We start from the raw sequence: 21,668 nt of genomic DNA on the forward strand, positions 1-21,668 counted from the left end.
GTATAGTGCAATATAGCCTTTTTCAGTGGTTCACTGGTTGTGTGTGTGTATATTGGTACACTTGTGAAACCAGTAAATAGCTTAATTTTAAGTTAGAAAAAAATGGGAGGCAAAATGATAGCTGCAGGAGATGGTGTCTCCAGATATTAGGTGTTGGGCAGAAAGAAGCCAAGTTGGATGGAAGAGCAGTGAGGCACCCCCTCTCCCCCCACAAAGGAACCCCTGGTAGGAAGGAACATCATATTTGCCAGCCCCTTGTAGATAATCTGTACACTGGGGAGTACACATAGTCTACACTCTGGAGCTGCTGAAGAAGCCACAAACTTTTTCTAAAAAACCCAATAAAATAAATAGACCCAGGGCTTTTTTTTTTCCTTTAAAAATGTTTAGGGGTACTCTCATTTTCCTACTCATATTGAAATACTTCCCCTCAATGAGGCCAAACTTAAATTCACAAAATGTTTAGGGGTATGGGTACCCCTGCGTACCCCCAGAAAAAAGCACTGAATAGACCTATGATAAAGAGAGTCTCTTTTCTTGGAAACATCTGTACTGTGTAGGGAACTCAGTCATATACTGAGTTCTAAGGCTGATTCCTTCAGCAGCTCCCACACCCATGTTCATCACAGTTACAGTTGTTGAATTAAGGAGTCATATTTGGCTGAGGGGTAGTGGGGAGCATGCTCTGGTTCATTGGGTCACAGAGAGTTGAATACGACTAAGATGACTAAACAACAACAGCAACAACATTTGGCTGCCCATAAGAACACTCAGGAAAAACACCTATTTTAAAGACCCAATCGTCTAGAACTTTCCAGAGACCACTGGTGGTAGTGCTTGGGCAAAACAGCAACCCTCCTTCACATGTTAATTTGTCTTTGCTCCCAAGGTCGTGCTATTTCTTATCCCACCCCAATGTCCATATGTTGACTGTGGACGTCCAAGCTTGAGAACAATATATGCATAGACTTCTTTGGGAGCTAGAACTTCATGCACAGGTTCAATTCCTGTGAAACCCCCCATGTATGGGTTTGCCCTTCTCAAATGTTTGTGTTCAATAGGCAGATCTTGGGGGGTTGGGGTGGGCCAGAAGGGAAGCCCTTTAGCTCCTTTCTACATATCTCTTCCCTTACTTCAACTCATTAGGAGTAAAATGCAGCATTTACCTCCACTCCAGTGCTGGTGTGGGTGAAAACCCTGTCTTTTTCATTGTATATTCTTCTGCACAGAGCAAAAGACAGGGTTTCCAGCCCTCTGAACTCCTGCGCTGGAGAGGGGAAGGCTGTAAATGGTGTGTGTATTTATTGGTGCGTGTGTATTTGTGTGTGGAAGAGAGACTGAGAGATGGCTGTTTGCACAAGGGTATGTGTTATGTGGTCTGTATGTGTGTATGTGTATGCATAGGTGGTGCTGTGGGTTAAACCACAGAGCCTAGGGCTTGCCAATCAGAAGGTCGGCAGTTTGAATCCCTGCGACAGGGTGAGCTCCTGTTGCTCAGTCCCTGCTCCTGCCAACCTAGCAGTTTGAAAGCACCTCAAAGTGCAAGTACATAAATAGGTACCACTCCACTGGGAAGGTAAACGGTGTTTCCGTGCGCTTCTCTGGTTCGCTCTGGTCGTGTTTTGGTGTTATTTTTTAATTGATTAAATCCACCTGTGTCATTGGTTATTGGTCACAGGGATTCGGTGTGCTAAATAGCCTGGGTCCAGGTGCTAAGGTAGACTTCACATTTGTTCTAATAAACACTGGAGCTCAGTTAAACCTTAAAGTTCTGCTGCAGTGCATGCAAAAAGGATCAACATGGTAAAATGTTGCAGTTCTAAGCCCATGGCTTTTATATTCTTAAATTTCTGTTCAAAGTACAATGTTGTATCAGAAAGAATTATCTTCTTTTTTATGTAGCTATTGATGGCATAAAGATAAAGTTTTAGCGACACAATATCTTTTATATATCCTCATTTTTTCATTTTAATCTTTTATTGAGAAAGTAAGTGTGGACAATATTGTGGATTTTTCAGTTACTATAACCAATATTTTATTTATTAGACTATATAATTTATGGCTTTCTGATATTGTTACCATCTGCTTTTTATTTTGCCAAGGCTCATGGCTGTCGCAATAATCAGATGTCTGTTAATGGGGCTGTTGATAGAATGCTATGGAAGTGTGTGTGTTTTCTCTCTGTTTGTGCCCAGTTCATCGCTGAATATTTCTGCGCTTTGATAATTTCTCCACATCATTTCTGCCCTTAAGCCTTGATTCTGCTGCTCTGAACCATGCCAGAGTTAAATGAATATAGTCATTGCCAAAGTTTGAACATATCACGAAACATGATGCATGTACAGTGGTACCTCGGGTTACATACGCTTCAGGTTACATATGCTTCAGGTTACATATGCTTCAGGTTACAGACTCTGCTAACCCAGAAATAGTGCTTCAAGTTAAGAACTTTGCTTCAGGATAAGAACAGAAATCATGCTCCGACGGCGCAGCGGCAGCAGGAGGCCCCATTAGCTAAAGTGGTGCTTCAGGTTAAGAACAGTTTCAGGTTAAGAACAGACCTCTGGAACAAATTAAGTACTTAACCCGAGGTACCACTGTATTGTTCACCGTTGGAGCTGCGTGGGGAAATCCTTTGAAGAAGGCCTGGGATGCATCTGTGTTCTTCTGTGCACACAAACAGACACTTATGACACAATTGATTGTTGTGTTGTTTGTTGTTTAGTCGTTTAGTCGTGTCCGACTCTTCGTGACCCCATGGACCAGAGCACGCCAGGCACCTCTGTCCTCCACTACCTCCCGCAGTTTGGTCAGACTCATGTTTGTGGCTTCGAGAACACTGATTGATTGTTGTAGTGTTCTTTATTTGTGAAGGGTGATTTTGATGGGTGGTTTCAAATCAACTTTTTCTTTGGTTTCCTGATGTGGTCAGTTAGCAATTCACAGCTGATGTGCTGCCTGTGGACTGTGGACTTCATGATGGCTTAACCTAATCTGAAACAAATAAAAAATGGAAGTGAAATAATTGGCTACTGTACTGGAAGAAATGATCGTATAAATATTGCCCACTATTTTAGCTCTAGTGCTTGTCAGTCTTGGCAAACGAGACGACCAGGCCACACTTTTCATTTTTATTTTAGAGAGGGATTTGGTATTAGTATTTTTATTTATGCAGTGCCATCCACATACGCATTTTCCCCCAGGGTAATATTAGTTTTAAAAAGAGGTCGTTATCTAAAATCCAACAGTTGAAGGAAGTATGGCGATAACAGAAAAAGACAGGAAGAATGTGGGAAAATGCAATCATATGTCCTTAAGCTTCATTTTATGTGGGTCTGAGGACTGGGGTGTGTACTATTACATAATTTGTTCTAATGTGTAATACATTCTTTATCACATTTGTATCCCATTCTACTCTATCTTGTGGAGCCAAGGGTTGCACACATGTGGTATTCCCCATTTCATCAGTGGGTCCAAGTCCACCTTTTTGAGGTGAAAGATGAGAATAGCTGTTGAGACTGTTGTTGCTCATTTTGCTTACTGTTTGAAATGGCCTAACTGATGGTTTAAGTATTGTATGGCTTACTTGTTTTCATTTAAACCAGTGATGGCCAAATTTGGCCCTCCAGCTGTTTTGGGACTACAGTTCCCATCATCCCTGACCACTGGTCCTGTTAGCTAGGGATGATGGGAGTTGTAGTCAAAAAACAGCTGGAGGGCCAAGTTTGGCCATCATTGATTTAAACTGTATGAGTTGTATTCAAGAAGTCATGTCATTAGCTCAAGGACTTTCAACTGTGCAATAGGACTTCTACTCCCTATCCTCTCCTTATGCCCCTTCATCTGTTCTGGGGAGTTCCCCAACCCTCCAGAGCAGATTGTGGGGTGGGAGGCGTCCCACTGCACAGGTGGAAATCATTGTGGCAACAGGGTGATTTGGTTGGCTACAACCCTTTGTGTAACCCACTTTGAGACTGCACAGGGAAGAGTGGTCAATAAATGCACATAAGCAAATAAAAGACAAAATAATAATTATAAACAGGTGTGGTATTTAAATTGGACAAGGATTATCACTAAATAGCAAATAACTGTAACAAGTGGTTCTAACTGGGGACGGAAATTCTGCACAAGTTGAAATGTGACGTTATTAGAACTCCAGATTTCCCCCCCCCCCCCGCCTTATCTTCTCACTACTGGCAGAAGATGTGTACTTCCAAGCAACCACCGCCAGAGGGATTATGGGTATCTTCCAGCTAAATACCTCTGATAATACTTCTTATAATCTTGGCCTTCCTTTATCTCTTGAGACTATGAACTCTTCAGTCACAGTATCTCATGCCCCTGCTATTCCCTCCCAAGTGTTACTATGGGATGTTACTCCTGCGAAACCCTAGTTTCATCACCCCTTTTTAAAAAACATAGTGTTGCATCAACCTTCATAGTCCAGTTAGCAGAAACCAAAAACAACACAGGATGTGGTCCCTCCATTTTCTTTTAAAAGAATACCTTTCTAAAAATATTGAGCACAAAGTGGTAGTAAAAATCGAAGAGTCTCAAATGTTTAATTACACAGCTAAGCAAAGACAAAATTAAAGGTGCTATACAATGCACCCTCTCTCTTCAACATCTGACTTGCTCCCTATGATTCTAAACAGAGCAAACATTTACCTTGAATTATAGTCTTTTTTCATCTTGAGGTCATGCTCATGAATTGGAACTTGGGGCACATGATGTTCTCCTCCTATCAGATGAGACTTCCTAAAAGCTAGCTTCTCTGGATGTCCATTTGTATATGTCTTTCTAGATATCTTCTAGCAAGTGATCTTTTTCATTTATTTACCTAAATATTTTTATCTAGCCCCCTCTATTTAGCCTACAATTTTTATTTGCTTTCAGTAGATTTTGTTCTAGAGGCTTCTGATGTCATTAGTTTTAGCACCCATCCGCTACCTGGAAATGCCCCCCCCCCATATTTGTTTTTTCTACTATTGTGAAAAAAAGCCTGCTGACACCTCCCTCTTTGTGCATCGATGCTTCTCTTTTGGCTACGTAAACAAAGGCACTCATAGTCTGAACATCAGAAATAGAAAGGATGATGATTCTGCTTAATTTAGGTCTCTGGAAGCATGCATGACACAAATCTGACCACTATGCTGATAATACAAATAACTAAATTAGGAAATGAATTAGGAACATCACTTGCCTTTTTTCAGAGTCGAACTTTTGGTCCGTCTTGCACAGTGATGCCGAAATTGACTGGCAGTGGCTTTCCAGATTTCCAGATAGGGATCTTTTCCCTACCTGGAAATACTGTAGATTATAATTGCATGCATTTTTTCATGCACAAATTGTTGATGATATTTGCTTGTTGATGATATTTGTTTGTTGATGATATTTGCTTGTTGGATTTTCTATGCCACTTCTATGTATCATACATACAATAATGTCAACTGTATCGTTGAACTGTATTATCACATTCAGAATGCAAGGGCAAACAGGCAAATATTTGGTTAAACAATCCAGGTATATTTAGCAAGCAAGTCATGTCATGTAGTCTATAAGATAAAAAAAATGTAAGTAGCCAGGAAAGCTTAAGCAAAAGTCTTTCCTGAGTGCAAATATAATGACCCCGGTGATGACTGTTTTCAGAATCAGTATATAGCATTGCATTTAATTATTACAGACAAACACATTTATAATGAAATTCAAACACAGTTGCATGAGAGAGGAAAATAAAGATGGACTATTCTCCAGCCAAAGTCCAGCATTTTAAACTGCCATTGTTTTAAATTAAATGCTGCAACAAAGTATTTTAGACAAAATTTATTCCTCAGTTTTTCATGAGCTAGAGTCCACTTTATCAGATGCAAAACTGGAGAGAGCTCAGCACTTGTTTCAGTCTCCCAGTGAAAATTACTAAATTTTAACTGGATTGTTCTGGTGGTCTTGTCACTACAGATATTGTATCCTTGAATCACCCTCAGCAACACACAACAATGCTGCAGGACCATTTTAAGCTGTTTGATGGCAGGAGAACTGTTATCAGCAGTGTCTTGTCTTGAAATAACTAATTTATATATGTTAAATATTGTCTCTTACTTTCTAGATGGAAAGAGTGGAAGCAGATCTAAGCAGATCAAAATCTCTCCGTGAAAAGCAGTCAAAAGAATTCTCCTGGCAGCTTGAAGAGCTCAAGCAAAGATATGAGCAACAGGTTAGCTAGCTAGCTTTAAAATAAATACATATTATAAACAACAACTCCTCTAGCATTTACCTTTTGACACAGCTGGGCCCAACTTGCATTTTCTTCTTAAAAAATATTAATATTGGATGTTGTTGACTTAAGTTTCACAGGCAGTTCATTAACACAAGGTTTGCATTCTTTTCTATTGTTTACACTTGTAGAAAGGCTTCCTATTTATTTCCAGAGGTTTCAAATTGTGTTTGGTGTATATTGCTATATCTCAACATATTCCAGACCCTGGTTTGCTGAACTCGAAACTCATCTCCTTTGTTTAAATCCCATATTATCACTTCATAGTTAAAGCAAGCCATGTTTGTAAGCCAATAGCTATGGTTTCACACTATGGTTTGTTGGCAGAAAACAAACCATGAGTTGCCCCTCTGCCAGAATATCTATATAAATTTCACATGAAATCTTCTTTATGAGCTAATGCTAAATTCTTTTTTCTCATCCCTGCTTGGATGTCTGTTCTTTAAAACTTTACACTAATAGTTCATTCTGTTCCTTTTATGCTGCCTTTTTTGGCAACAAACTACAAGATAACTTCAGCGCGAGTCATTTCTGAATATTTCTGAACTTTATCATGGTCTCCGCAGGTTCTAAATATCCCTTTTAATGGTACCAACTTTTCATTCATGCGTTACGTGGAGTCAGGTTCTGCAGCACTGTTGTGGATTTGTGTCTTGAAGGTTGTCATGCCTTTTAGGTAAAAGAGTGCATTCCAAAATGTTGATTAAAGTGAGTTATAATTGAGCCCTAAGACAAAACAGGTAGTGTATTCCTCTGCATTACATATAAGATGCCTCAGGTGATACAGTGATGTTGCCAAGGCAAAGCCTGTGCTTTGAAATATTCAGCCTGGAATGTTCAAATGATATCATGGAACATCATGGGCGACCTCTGTGCTTTCTCTCCATCTGGAGTGCAATGTCCCCAGCCCCACTAGCCTTATCCAAGATTCAATATAATGCCAGCTGCAGTAAGTTGCTGCCTAAATGAAACAGATAGGAAGAGTACTCCATCCTTACCCTTCATGTCTTTGCTGTGGAGATGCTGGTGGACCAGCTTTTACTGGGAGGTGGGGGAGATGTGGCCTTCTAAGGATTTATCAGCTAAGCAGAAAATTAGCTTAATAGCCTGGTGGTTTTTTGTGGAGGGGCCTGTCATAGGTTGCCAGAAGGGTGGGTGGTTTGTTTTGTTTTTTTCCAGGAAGAGATTTCTGGGAGCTAAAACTTCAGTCATGTAGCATGGACCAAAAACATGATGTGAACATCTTAGATGCCTTTATTGATGAAGACTTGATGAAGGATTTCAGCACTCTAAATGGGACAGTTGTGAATGATGTGTGGTTTCCAGAATGGACATTGCCCTAAAATTTGATCATCAATTGAGATTTGAATCTGATATCCTGATTGCAAAAATGTTGGTGATATGTTTGGTTAAAAAACAGCAGTCCTTGGTCATGTTCATGAATTTACGTATTAGCTTATTTATTCTTTCTTCCCTTTTTTTGTAATTTACTCTGGGTACTTACTGCTGGAAGAGCATGATATAAATACCAAAATATTAAATAACCTTAACCCTTAGATTTGTATCCAGCAAAAATAATAATTTATTAATTCGACCATCAGTCAGCTGGATGCCGGTGGTTCACAGGGAGTGAGGTTAAGGGTGAACCTGCCTTTGTTTCCATTACTTGGTATTCAGACAGCTATTTTGTTTCTGTGATGTGGAAGTCAATAATAAATAGCTATTGACAGACATATCTGTGGATATGTTTAATCCTTTTAAAAAGTAATCTAAGATGGTTACTGGTGCCATATAGTGGTAGAATATTCTGGTTAGACTGGTAAACCTTGCTTGATTTATTTATGTCAGAGATTTAAAACTCCATCCTGTGTCCAGATCAGAGCATGGGGCACCTTAGAACACAGCAAAGAATATAAAAAGTAATATAAAATTAAATCCTTGTGCACCATTAAAAAAGGAGCTTCCCACATAAGGTTTAACAGTGGCTAAAGTCAACATTGGGAATTGGCGTTCCAAAGGGAGTTTATAGTAGGACACAATCTGAGTCTGAGAGTCAGTTTTAAAGACCTCTACATATTTCTTCATCGAAATGTCCTTCTTTCAACAAAATATGATGGCAAGGCCCTTGTTGGTGCCAGCTAGACATCTCACTCACATTCAGCTTCAGATTTGTCACTTTCCTTTGAAGTACCTACTAAGGTCATTTTTCAAAAGAGAAACTTTTTGTTTTTCGCTTTTACTTAGTTTAGTTGGTCTTTCAAATATACCAGCTGTAAGGAGAACAAAGTGTGTGAGTGTGTGTGTGTGTGTGTGTGAGAGAGAGAGAGAGAGAGAGAGAGAGAGAGAACGAACAAGAGTTCCTATCTGCCAGGAGCAGCTGCCTTAGATACTTCAAAGGTATTGGACACCACAGAGAAGGCAGCAGCTTTTCCTGCCTTTGAAACGGCTTCAGTGCCTGGGTCAGGCTTAAAAGACCCTCAGCACACAAAACTGTTATGGTGTGTATGTGTATATATTATATACTTCTCTTGCTGTTTGTGCATGTGTTTGGAATGCTTTTAATTTACACAAAACACCTTCTGGATGGTACTGACTGAAAGCGCTTTCATTAAAAGCCACAGGTTCTTGAATGTATAAATATGCAGTATTTAGAATTTCGGAAATCCTGGGTGCTGTTCCAAACTTCTCAAACAAAGATATGCCAGGTGTATAATTTGATTCTCAACACTGTAACCATAATCCAAGGGGTATATGTTACCCCAAATGTACCTTTCCCCATCCCCTGTGGGGAGAGAAAGTGCCTGCAAAGGCATTTCTCAATGGATACAAAAGCTTTCTTTAAAAGCGAATGGAGCCACCATACAAGCAGATATCTGGATCAATGCCTATAGATGCCTTCAAGAAAAGGTGAAATGCTAAATGGCCTTCTTGGTAGTGGCGCCCACCCTGTGGAACGCCCTCCCATCAGATGTCAAAGAGATAAACAACTACCTGACATTTAGAAGACATCTGAAGGCAGCCCTGTTTAGGGAAGTTTTTAATGTGTGACATTTTAATGTATTTTTAATCTTTGTTGGAAGCCGCCCAGAGTGGCTGGGGAAACCCAGCCAGATGGGCGGGGTACAAATAATTTATTATTATTATTATTATTATTATTATTATTATTATTATTATTATGCTTAAGTCCCATTTCTTTCCTTGTGACTTATGTGTTTGACATTCCACTCTTATGCATCTGAGAACAAGGGCCAAGGTTCAGGAGTTCAGGATTAGTGAGAGCTGCAAAGTAGTTCCAACAAGTTTCCCCTCCTACTTGCCAAGGTTTTAATCAGTGGCAAAGAAATCCCAGGTATTCGTTAGAATCCATCTCCTTACACACCACATCTTTTGAATTTTCCTGCACTGTCCCAGCTAAATTGCTGCTGCATTCTGAGAGAAAGAGCAGGAACAATGAGGTCAGTACAATGCAAACACACCAGCAAGAGCACTGAATTGTCTCCACCAATGTTATTGCACTTTACTGCTGCCTTACAACTCCCCCACTCTGTCTGGTATAAAGTAGTGACATAGCCAGAGGGGAGGTCAGGTGAGCACCACAGCTCCACCATGCTGTCCTCCATTGATGTTAGGGGCAATTTCCTCTAATACATCTATATTTAAATGTGTTTGTTGTTGTTGTTTAGTCATTTAGTTGTATCTGACTCTTCGTGACCCCACAGACCAGAGCATGGCAGGCACTCCTGTCTTCCACTGCCTCCCGCAGTTTGGTCAAACTCATGCTGGTAGCTTCGAGAACACCGTCCAACCATCTCGTCCTCTGTCGTCCCCTTCTCCTTGTGTCCTCAGTTTTCCCCAGCATCAGGGTCTTTTCCAGGGAGTCTTCTCATGAGGTGGCCATGAGAGCCTCAGCTTCAGGATCTGTCCTTCCAGTGAGCACTCAGAGCTGATTTCCTTCAGAATGGATAGGTTTGATCTTCTTGCAGTCCATGGGACTCTCAAGAGTCTTCTCCAGCACCATAATTCAAAAGCATCAATTCTTCGGCGATCAGCCTTCTTTATGGTCCAGCTCTTTAAATGTATCACCCCTCAATTCCAGGTTTGCCATCCCACTGTAGTGTATCCAAGAAATGAAACCCTAGATGGTTACTGTACCAGGCTACAATTGGAAGACTTGTACAAGTGTGTCCCTGCTTCATCTATGAAGGATTTGGATCACCAGGGGTAGTGGCTAGGTTCAATCTCCACACTAGTCACCAAATACAAAACATTACACTTTACCATACGAGTCTCTTCTCAAAGCATACAGGGTTTCTTCTCTCTAAGCACCACGCTGGGTTTCTGTAAATATTTGGACTTCCTCTTTGTTGTACACTCCCTTTTACAGTATCATAATGATGGATATTCTGCTAGTTATAGTGAAAACAAGCATATAGGAAAGAGAGGATACAGAAACTGATATTTGTGCTTTTCTGACTATTCTCTTTTTGATTTAAGAGTTCACAGGTAGGGATACTTCATACAGTTCTTTGATGAGCTGAAAGGGTTCAAGGCAATGCCGCCCAAGCCATTTTGCGGCCTGAGGCAAATGGCAAGATGGCGCCTCTCCCCAGTCCTTGTACTACAGACTGGTCATTCACAGTGGTGACAGCACAGTGTCCTCTACTGCAACAGATGGCACAAGCTGGCTTAGAGGAAGTAGGTCAGAACACATGGCACCCACAGCTCTGTCCCCTACTTAGCATGTTGCCACCTGGAACCTCACTCTGTCTTATGGTAGTGCTGTCCCTGGTTTAAGGGGACTAGAAAGGGCAGCATGGGTGGACCACCAGAAAATCAGTTGGCAAAGGGAAAACCGTGGTCTCCATGAAAGTCTTTCTAGTGTTGTCATTTAGTCGTGTCCGACTCCTTGTGACCCCATGGACCAGAGCACGCCAGACACTCCTGTCTTCCACTGCCTCCTGCAGTTTGGTCAAACTCATGCTGGTAGCTTCGAGAACACTGTCCAACCATCTCGTCCTCTGCCGTCCCCTTCTCCTTGTGTTCCCAATCTTTCCCAACATCAGGGTCTTCCAGGGAGTCTTCTCTTCTCATGAGGCGGCCAAAGTATTGGAGCTTCAGCTTCAGGATCTGTCCTTCCAGTGAGCACTCAGGGCTGATTTCCTTAAGAATGGATAGGAGCTTCAGTTTTATTTTAGTTTGACAAATATTTATGAGCCATTTTAGAAGTTTGGAACAGTGTGTCTTGATTCCGGCGCTCATTTTGCATGGAAGCGCATCCTGTTCTGCTCAAAGCAGCTTCCTTCCATATAAGTGGATTCAGACCTTGATGTGTTAGATAAAAATGTGTGAGTATGTAGGCAGGGCAGGCGAAATTAGCCGGTTTTAACTAATGCGTAATTCCAGGTAACTCACTGCTGAATGTATCTTTCTTTTTCAGGATTAGAATTACGATGCTTTGTTTTTATTAAACTGTACAAAAAGATGTAAAGCACAGTGTGTAACACAACACGATTCCCTTCTGAGGTTGGAAATAAAATATAATTAAAAAAAACCATTTCCCCATAGTCCCTCAATAGGCAGGGGGCGGGAATCTTTTAATTGCAGTGTTACAAATGCACATAACAGCCATTTCCAAGGACACATTTGCAGCTGCCGGTGGCAGAAAATGCCGACTTAAAAAATGAATGCTATCGCTTTAAGATAAGGTGCCTGCGCACTTTTACCCACACAAACAAGATCGATTTTGAGCAGACTCCTACTGTTTGCTTTCTTTTCTGAAGAAGAAGAGGAAGAAGTGGGATTCTCACGCTGACTATAACCAACATATTCTCGATAACGTGCTTTTTTTTCTTCTCCTGAAATCCACCAAAACTGAAGAAAAATCCAAGTGACTGTTCTTAGCAGCTGTGTGGCCTGGAGTTCACTAGGAAAGCTGGCTTCCTGCAGTCCCCTATTCATCACCTGCTTCAAAGGCAGCCTAGCTGGCTATAGTTTGCAGGCCAGGTAGGGTGCCATTGTGCACAGCCTGGGAGGATTAGTATCAAAGCTGCGGCAACCAGGCCCTTGGTCTCGGGCTGCCATTCAGTCTAGCGGGGAGAGGCTAAGACTGGCCAAGGTCATCGTATCCAGTGTGGTGTGGACTGGGAAAGGATCCTTCCTGAGAATAGAATGCTTCTTATGAAATCATGGCGCAAGCTTGCAGCACAGCAGGTTCCCTCCTGAAACACATACATCTGTTTATGTTGGTGTACCGTAGCTGACAGCGGAATAATAGAGCTCTTGTTTAATGTGTGTGTGTTTGTGTGCGTATATATATTTCTCTTTAACGAAAATAATATATGTACAGTCGCCTAGATGGGCTGGGCTTTTATTTTGGAGAAATCATAGCAAAATATTTTAACAGATTTACCGATGCTTTTGTGTGCAAGCATGAAGAGCAGAAGAGGCTGATTTAACCATTTTTAATCTGCGTCGCTGCTGGATGTCAACAGCAGGATACTTGGGGAAACGTATACAGAATGCGACAATGGCGTGGGATTTTTTTGGTGGTTTTTAAAAAAATTTTTTAAAAACCACACACACATTCTGACATCCATACAAGTACATTGCGTTTCAAGATGTGCCGTATTTGTTTAGCTGTCACGCTTAACAAAATTGCTCCGATTGTGTTTTTTATTTTTATTTTAAAAATAAAGACAAAGGTAATTTGAGGTAAGGATGACGTAAAAATAATAATAATAATAATAATAATAATAATAATAATAAAGTGAACTTGAAATTGTGGAGGGTGGGAAATTAAGCTGTAAGATGAGTTGTCATGACGACAGGGATGTTCTATTGATGAACTGTACTCTCCATTGTCCAATCAGATAGTAGAGCTGAAGCTGGAGCATGAACAGGAGAAGACGCACCTATTCCAGCAGAATAACACAGAAAAGGATTGCCTGGTCCGAGAACATGAACGGCAAATTGAGAAACTGGAAAAACAGCTTCGGGCTGCCATGACAGAGTACGACAATAAAACCCAAGAATGCAGGAAGCGAGATGTACAGGTAATAATCAATAGCATTTCGAAAGTCATAGGCTTTTAAATAATACTAACAACAACAATAATAATAATTTTATGTTTTTCCAGTTTGGTGGTTAATGCACGCTTTTGATCACTTGCAAAACTGGCATATAAACACAAAATTTTCTCCCTTTTTCCTTCTACCGCTCCCTCCCCCTGCCGCTGCAGAAAAAAGGCTTTAACTGCAAAAACCACAGGTAGCCAGATTAAGAATCCCATGGTGTGCAATAACTTGGCCTCTTATTTATAATCTTGTCTCATTTTCTTTCATGATGGACTTAAGCGGGGAGGTATTTCCTCCCTCCCACTTTATCTACAATAACCCCCTCCCCCCCTTCGGACAAATCTATTTTCAACATATCTGAGTTATTCGTATGGACTTTTTTGTTTTAGTTTTTCGCCGCAGGCAGCCTGCAAATAGCTTGTGCTTAAGTTTCCATTTGATTTCTTAATGTTTTGGGTATTTTTTAAAATATTTTTTTGAATATGATTGACTTGAGTTCACCTGATGAACAGTTGAAACGCTTTGAATTTGGAGTTTTCATTAGGTATGTCTCCACCCCCCCATGTATATAACCCTATGTGTGAATGTCTAAAAAACTGATATATATTATATGTAATCACACAAATGAGCACACACACACGCATACACATACATGAATACATACATATATTCACACTTCCCGGTTCTATGGTCACTGTTGGAAGCCATTTGGCAGAATAACCTCCAGCTGTGGTAGCATTTGACTCTTCAAACTTATGGATGAAATGTGGACTGTCAGCATGGAAAATTATCTTTATTAATTGTTCCGTTTGAAACAAATCATTTTAGTTCATTGTGTGGTGTTTGCATTTATCATGCAAGTATATAGGCGTAGTTTATTATCAAGAATATATGTGCTCTGAAAGCCTGAAGTAAAGACAATAACTTGAAAGCATGTATAGTGATGTGATATGTGTATCTATCTATATCTATCTATCTGCATTAGAATAGCTTGGATAATTTTATACAGAAATGGGCTTCTTTGTTTCTGTGGGTTAACTGCCATATAGTTTTCGCGTTTTGTATTTCTTCCCCCATTCTGGGTGGAACATGATGGCCGTGTTGGCGCCGTTCATTGTAAAATCTTAACTATTGCATTGGTCCATATCTAAGCAAAATTAACAGCTTACTTTATTATTTTGCCTCATGAAAGTAATATCTTTTACAAATTATGAGTATGGGGTGCATCTAGACCATTATACATTTTAATAAATACGTTAATATATTAGAATTATTGGAACCAGTGCTTTTCCTGCTAGTTGGATATTTGCAGTGGATGCAATGCACAAAAAGTTTGACTGTAATCAGTAGGTCTTAAGCATTTAGTCCAAGTTCAGTTGTAATCATTGGGACTTATTTAATTGTTCAGTTCCATTGACAGAAAATTATCTATGCCGAATGTTGCTGGATTGTACCAGGCAGGGATATGACTTTTGAGTTGTCACTGTTGAAGCTGTTTCATCTTTACTAATCAGCTTGAATGTACTGCCTAATGAGTTCAATTCATGGTAGCGGTTGGCAATGATATTTTTAGAAATATTTATTTCATATATACAGTATTATTTTAGTAGCGCTCTAAATTATCCCTTGCGCTTGTATGCTTCCTGATGGTTCTGGTATATATTAAAGATTAAGCAATCCCTAATAAGCTTTCAAAATTGGTTGTTTTTCTATTGAAATGATTAAATTCCATGTTTATTATTTTTACTATTATTTCAGCGTAACTATCATGACAGTTCAATAAGAGGAATGTACTTGTTCACGACTAGGCCACTTGTTTCAAAATGCTATCTGATGACTATTACTTTTATTAGGAATTTTTTTTTGGGGGGGGATGAAGGACCAATCCTGTTGGATCAAACTGATAAACGGTAGTGATGTTACTGATAAAATATTCTATTTACACTTGGCTTTTCATACAAGTGGTATTTAGTGATGTGTTTTACTGCCATCTGCTAAAGCGATTTAGATAGTGACATTAACAAAGCAATAGCAATGTGTGTCTAGGAAATCAGTATATATGAAAAAGGGTGACCCTCATTATAAGGTGCAAGTTTTACATGAACCATGTTTGTACAGTGTGACTTCACACCCCCATTCCCTCAACAACATAGTGGAAGCCATTTTGTTGAGCTAGCTTCTTCATATCCTTGTAATCATTATTCGTCAGATAAACATATTTTACTTTTTCTGAAAAACCTGAATGATCCATAGTTTGGTTGTTTGCCGTTACGGCTATGGAAGCATTTTCCATGACTCTTCTGCTGTAAGTATAAGTGGATGCGTGTTTTTTAACCCTCCATATTGACGGAAAAGTTTCACAAAGTTCTGAAGAGAGGAGCATTTTGAAGAGTCACTAGAAAGGTTTACACTCTTGCAATGTACTGCTGAAGACTTAAATTAACTACTGAAATAAACAAGATATTATAGACATTATTAATATAAGATACATTCAAATTGGTTTGCAACTCAAGAATGTGAAACTTGTATGAATATTTGTTAATACTAGTTAATGTCCCCACAATTATATCAAAATGTTGCATATGTCCAGTTTTCAACGAATTGTTAACTCAAACTGAATTTTCTTGATTAGAACGAATATCACTTTTATGTGGCCGATCAACAATTGTTTGTTTTCATTTTCCTTTTCATATACCATTTGAATTTCATTTTCTCATCACTATAAACATATGTCTAACCTTTTATCTCTTGTTGGGTGATAACATTTGGCAACATCAGCTAATCTCTTAAGGGGATGGTCACCTTGACATCCAAGAGCATATCTTTAGGGTTTTTGCACTTGGCAATAATCCTTCACTGGCATTCTTTGCAGGTCAGTAATTCCATTGAGGTTAAATAGCCTCCTTACTTTGACATTTGGGAGTAAATGTTTTTATTAAACTCAGTTTTAACTCACTATGCTAACACTTGCTTATGTGCAAAAATACTATGAACTTTATTTACACACACACACACACACACACACACACACACACACACACACTGTGTAATTTCTATCCTCCCAAAGGGGCCCAGGGCAGCAAACATTCACATTATAAAACAATTAATTTTTTTAAAAAAAATGCAGTACAGATAGAGACTGAGAATAAATGTGTGCATTATATTTCCATCTTTGGAGTTATTTTAATAACCAATGAAAAGTACTCAAATTGTGACTTCTAAAAACCATAACCTTTAAAAATAGACATCTTTCTAAAAGAAAAGATTGGTGCTCTCTTTTCTAAAAAAGACTCCATTGCCTTATAACCAATTTTTACCTAGCTGCCAGCAAATGTATCAGTTTCACCATCACACTCTTTCTTGATCCAGTTGTCACCTTTTCCCAAGCACATGACACATATTCTTGCCACTTCAAGGAGTGAACTGTTCACATCTGCTTCATAGTTGTATCTTCTTAATCCTTATTCCTTGGCTGTTTGACCTTTGGACAAAGAAGAAAGGAATGAACTTCAGAGAAATCACATTACTTTGTTCTGTTGTAAAATGGGCACCAAAAATGAAACCTTTTCTCCCATTTTCTGTTACAATGTGCTGCCCTGCCATTTTCTTCCACTCATAAATGTTTCAGCAATAAATAGAGCACCAGTAATGTCACAGAGGATTAGTAGTTAAAAAGTTGATATACTGTCCACTTGTCCCGGAACAGTTTCCATCCCATAAGGTAAAAGGATAAATTCTATCTCCCTCTCTCTCTCTCTATATATATATATTCAAGTTTCAAGATGAATTAAAATAATAGCTTTATTAGTTTGGAATACTTTCAAAACTTTCATAAAATGAGAGAACTGAGCTTGATGAAATAGTGTTTATAGCCTTCCTTGCATTCTGTTCTTGTTAGTTTACTCTATTTGCCTATCTTCTTTCCTGTCACCCTTTTCCTGTTGTATATTTTCCTACTTGGTTTCTCTTAAGCTTCACTGTTCTTTGCTACATTTTTCTTCCATTCCTTACTCTATCTTTAAAATTCACTTCTGCCACCTGTTTGCTGCTTAATGGGTTCTTAAACAATCAGGGTGGTAGTCCATTTGGGGTGTAGCTCTTGCCCTCTTTTTATCACTATTTATTTGAAAAGCTAGTTTTAATCTTGATCTATGGTAATTTCAGTTTTTATTAAGAAACAACCCCATGAAATCTTGCTACTTGTTTCTTACTTAGAAGGCTTGTGGGTGAGGGGTATGCCTTTTCCTGAAGTCAAAGACAACAGAGAGACCAACAGAGACATGCATATGAGGCTCCCCTTGGCTTGCAAGCATGCCCCTTGCCCTCTGGTACAGTTGTGGTGAGGAGACGCAAAGCTTTCACTTCAGTTTTTTTTATTTACCCCTTTCTGTTTTTCTGTTGTCTTGTCATGTGAACCATGCAAACTTGAAAATCATAGCTATGGTTTGTGGAAGCAACTTGGCTTTCAACCATAGTTTATGCATCTAACTCGTTTTCAGTAGCCATAGTTAAGATTAACCAGAATGCAAAACTCAGGTGACATGCTAAACTGCAATTAAAGCACATCCTTCCAATTTCTTCCTTGTGACTAGGCCAGAGGAGGAGAAATGGTGCAGCAGAGGCTAGACTCATTTTTTGTAATGCCAAACCATGGTTTAGCATTACGTCTGAATGTTGCCACAGAGCTGTTAGTGACTTTGGTTACCACATTGCACATTCTGCTTTAGTCAGTAGACAAGAATTTCAGATATTTATCCATTCACTGAAGATGCTGTCAGTTTGCATTTGCTGTGATCCTCATTGTTAGGACAGCTATGATATCTGTTCACTTTTATGCATATGAAATAAAAGCTACAATTATGTCTGGGACACACACACAGGAGTTTGTTTTTCAGTCTTGGCCACACTGATGAATTAGGATGCAGATTTTATTAGTAAAGCTTTCATTGGGCCTTGCAGCCACCTTCAGTTTTTCACATCCATTTCCTGACCATAGCCTGCAACATGGGACCTTGTTTAATTGTTTTTAAAATGTATATGTTCCTGTTTTCTCTTCGTTCTGTTTCACTCAGGGCATTTCTACTCTGCAGAGATCTAGGTCTAAGTCATTTGTTCTTCCTAGAGAATCTAAGACTTATAGGAAGGGGTGGGTAGAGATCTCCAACAGTATTTTTAGCATTCTCATCAAATCACAGCTCCAATAATTGGGGAGGGAGCTGTGAGTGTTAAAGTGGGATGGGACCAGTATAAATTTGTAAAATAGACACGTTCCCACTCTCGTCTTCTTTCTTCCATTGCTGTTTTTCTCTTCATAATCCATGCAACACACACAAGGCTGGTTTGCATGTGATGCTAAATCATAGTTTAGTGTTTCAGAGACTAGCCTCAAGGAGCTTGAGCAAAACACTCGGCTTCTGCACGTCCTACACCTCCATGTGGCCTGGAGAAGGACTTCTGTCAAGTCTATTTTCACTTTTAAAGAATTTCAGCTTCGCATTAAGTAGAAACCAGGAATCCTAGATTAAAAAGAACTCTGGCTAGTTTGATAAACCGCTTTCATAACTCCTGGCTTAAAACTGGCTTGTGAAATTGAGTAGAGTTTGTCTCATATGTAATGCTAAGCTGAGCTTCTTGAAAGGTGAAACTAAACTCACTGAATCTCCTCCTCTGGGTCAAGTGGGCGGAACAGCCACAGCAAACTATTACTAGGTAACTTAAGATTCAAATATTAAGTGTGGGCATTATGGTAATCCAAAATCTCTGCCTCAGGTCTGGAGAATTATTCGCTTTATAGATCCATTAATTCTTAAGTTGCTTAAAAGATGTTGAAAATTCAAAAAAAAATTTGTGAATATGATTCTGAGTGGTTGGTTTTCTCAAGTGCTAAAATGTTTTCTTATTTCTCGCTGCACAGTTGATCCCAAAGGACAGGCAACAAAGAATAGGTGAAACAAAATCTCATTAGACCAATTTTTGTATCTGTTGTAATATGCAAGCTTTCAAGTTTCATAGTATTCTTAATCAGCCATAATACTTTATTTTATTCCATGTGTTGGAGCTTATTTACCAGTCAGCTGTGGGTGTTTTCTCTAGGTTGATCCAAAAGAAGGCCAACATTCTGTTGAATTCTGAAATGCCAAACTTGGGAAAGCCCATTCCCATTGAAGCCCAGTTGTCCAGCTAGCCAAGGGAGCAGACTCTGCTTAGCTTTCCCCTTAACCTTTTCTTTGGATACTGATATTCTGTATTAGCCTTGTTATACAAGTATCTGAGAAGACAGTTCATTTTTACTTTAGTACTTGTTCCCTAGATAGGTGCTTCTAGAGTTTTCCTATAGTGCCCTTTGCACTTTTCCAAGTCTACAGGAAGCCTCTCTGTCCTTGCACCCTCCTGCTTAGCCCCCTCTGGCTCTTGGCAGAAATACAATAGAGTGAAATGGCAACTTCCAATCACAAATTAGGGATAATCTGTGGTGCTACTGTTGAGCTCATGGAACAATATAGGTACTTGAACTTGCCCACTGGGCAAAATTATTATGGGGACTCTGAATCAGAACCTATTGAACTCCTGGACTCTGTGCTTCAGAAAGCAAGTTTGTGGCCTTAATGATCAGTAGGTTTACATGAGATATAAGATGCCCTCTGACTTCCAAATTAATAATAATAATAATAATAATAATAATAATAATAATTTATTTGTACCCCTGGTACAAATCTGGCTGGGCTGGGCTTCCCCAGCCACTCTGGGCGGCTTCCAACAAAGATGAAAAATACACTAAAATGTCACATATTAAAAACTTCCCTGAACAGGGCTGCCTTCAGATGTCTTCTGAATGTCAGGTAGTTGTTTATCGCTTTGACATCTGATGGGAGGGCGTTCCACAGGGCGGGCGCCACTACCGAGAACGCCCTCTGCCTGGTTCCCTGTAACTTGGCCTCTTGCAGTGAGGGAACCGCCAGAAGGCCCTCGGAGCTGGACCTCAGTGTCCGGGCAGAACGATGGGGGAGGAGACGCTTCTTTAGATATACTGGACCGAGGCCGTTTAGGGCTTTAAAGATCAGCACCAACACTTTGAATTGTGCTCAGAAACGTACTGGGAGCCAATGTAGGTCTTTCAAGACCGGTGTTATATGGTCTCGGCAGCCGCTCCCAGTCACCAGTCTAGCTGCCGCATTCTGGATTAGTTGTAGTTTCCGGGTCACCTTCAAAGGTAGCCCCACGTAGAGCGCATTGCAGTAGTCCAAGCGGGAGATAACCAGAGCATGCACCACTCTGGCGAGACAGTCTGCAGGCAGATAGGGTCTCAGCCTACGTACCAGATGGAGCTGGTAAACAGCTGCCCTGGATACAGATTTGACCTGTGCCTCCATGGACAGCTGTGAGTCCAAAATAACTCCCAGGCTGCGCACCTGGTCCTTCAGGTTACCCCATTCAGGACCAGGGAATCCTCCACACCTGCCCGCCTCCTGTCCCCCAAAAACAGTACTTCTGTCTTGTCAGGATTCAACCTCCATCTGTTAAAAAACCTTACTGTTCTCTGTTTCCCAGTTACATTCTTACAGGAGGGCAAGCTTTCAGAACCAGGGATCATTAAAAAGGTGGATGTTGCTCCCAAAGAAGGTTGGAGGTTGCAGAGCCGAAATTGGTTGTTAGCCTCAGGAACTTTAGGATGGTGACGCTGACCTCTAACAGTAGTCATAATGTGACAAGGAGATTTCTAGGGTGTGCACAGACTTGAAAGTCTTGCATGTATATGATTCTGTAAAGCCGTGCTGCAGAAGATAATACATGTTTTGATGGATAAGATAAATATGAACGGCAAAGTGGGTTATCTGGCAGCATGGCTTTGGATAGAGAGACGGTGATAAAATGGAAGAAGGAAAGGTTAGTGAAAAGGAGGTTGTTTTTCTTAGTCATGGTGGAGAGGAATCAGGTTTGAAGCCCAGATTGTGGATATAATATATAGCCATAGAACAGGGTGGTGTCAATGGAGATACAAAGCATGCAAAAGAAGTTTGAATGGGAACTCTATTTTCAACTAGTTGTTGTTGGGGTTTTTTAGCCTATCTACAGAGATCAACCCATGTTGAAATATTATCAGCCCAGATGGCAATGTAAAACTGGACATCAAGAATGAAAGACCAAATACAGGCATGTACAATACAGTATTGCTAGCCTGTGCTGAAATGATACTGCATGAATCCCCTTTCCCCAGTGCACTTTCATTGAACAAGGACAGGACCAAGACCTGGGCCCTGGGTTGCTATACCAGCTCTGAAGAAATAATGTTGAACAGGAGCCAGCAAGAGATACTAACACTG

The 21,668-nt window shown here is 40.0% G+C and overlaps 1 protein-coding gene across 6 annotated transcripts in view; it reads left to right on the plus strand.

The window, feature by feature from the left end:
* The window catches only part of CEP112 (centrosomal protein 112), a 217,310-nt gene that overhangs the window by 90,222 nt on the left and 105,420 nt on the right, over positions 1–21,668 (plus strand). For all 6 annotated transcript variants that reach the window (XM_053375363.1, XM_053375358.1, XM_053375361.1 and 3 more), the window contains 2 exons: positions 6,107–6,214; positions 13,144–13,326. In XM_053375363.1, coding sequence (XP_053231338.1) covers positions 6,107–6,214; positions 13,144–13,326 — 291 coding nt within the window. The remainder of the gene's footprint in view (positions 1–6,106; positions 6,215–13,143; positions 13,327–21,668) is intronic.

This window comes from Podarcis raffonei, chromosome 2 (assembly GCF_027172205.1).
Source record: "Podarcis raffonei isolate rPodRaf1 chromosome 2, rPodRaf1.pri, whole genome shotgun sequence".
NCBI lineage: Eukaryota > Metazoa > Chordata > Lepidosauria > Squamata > Lacertidae > Podarcis > Podarcis raffonei.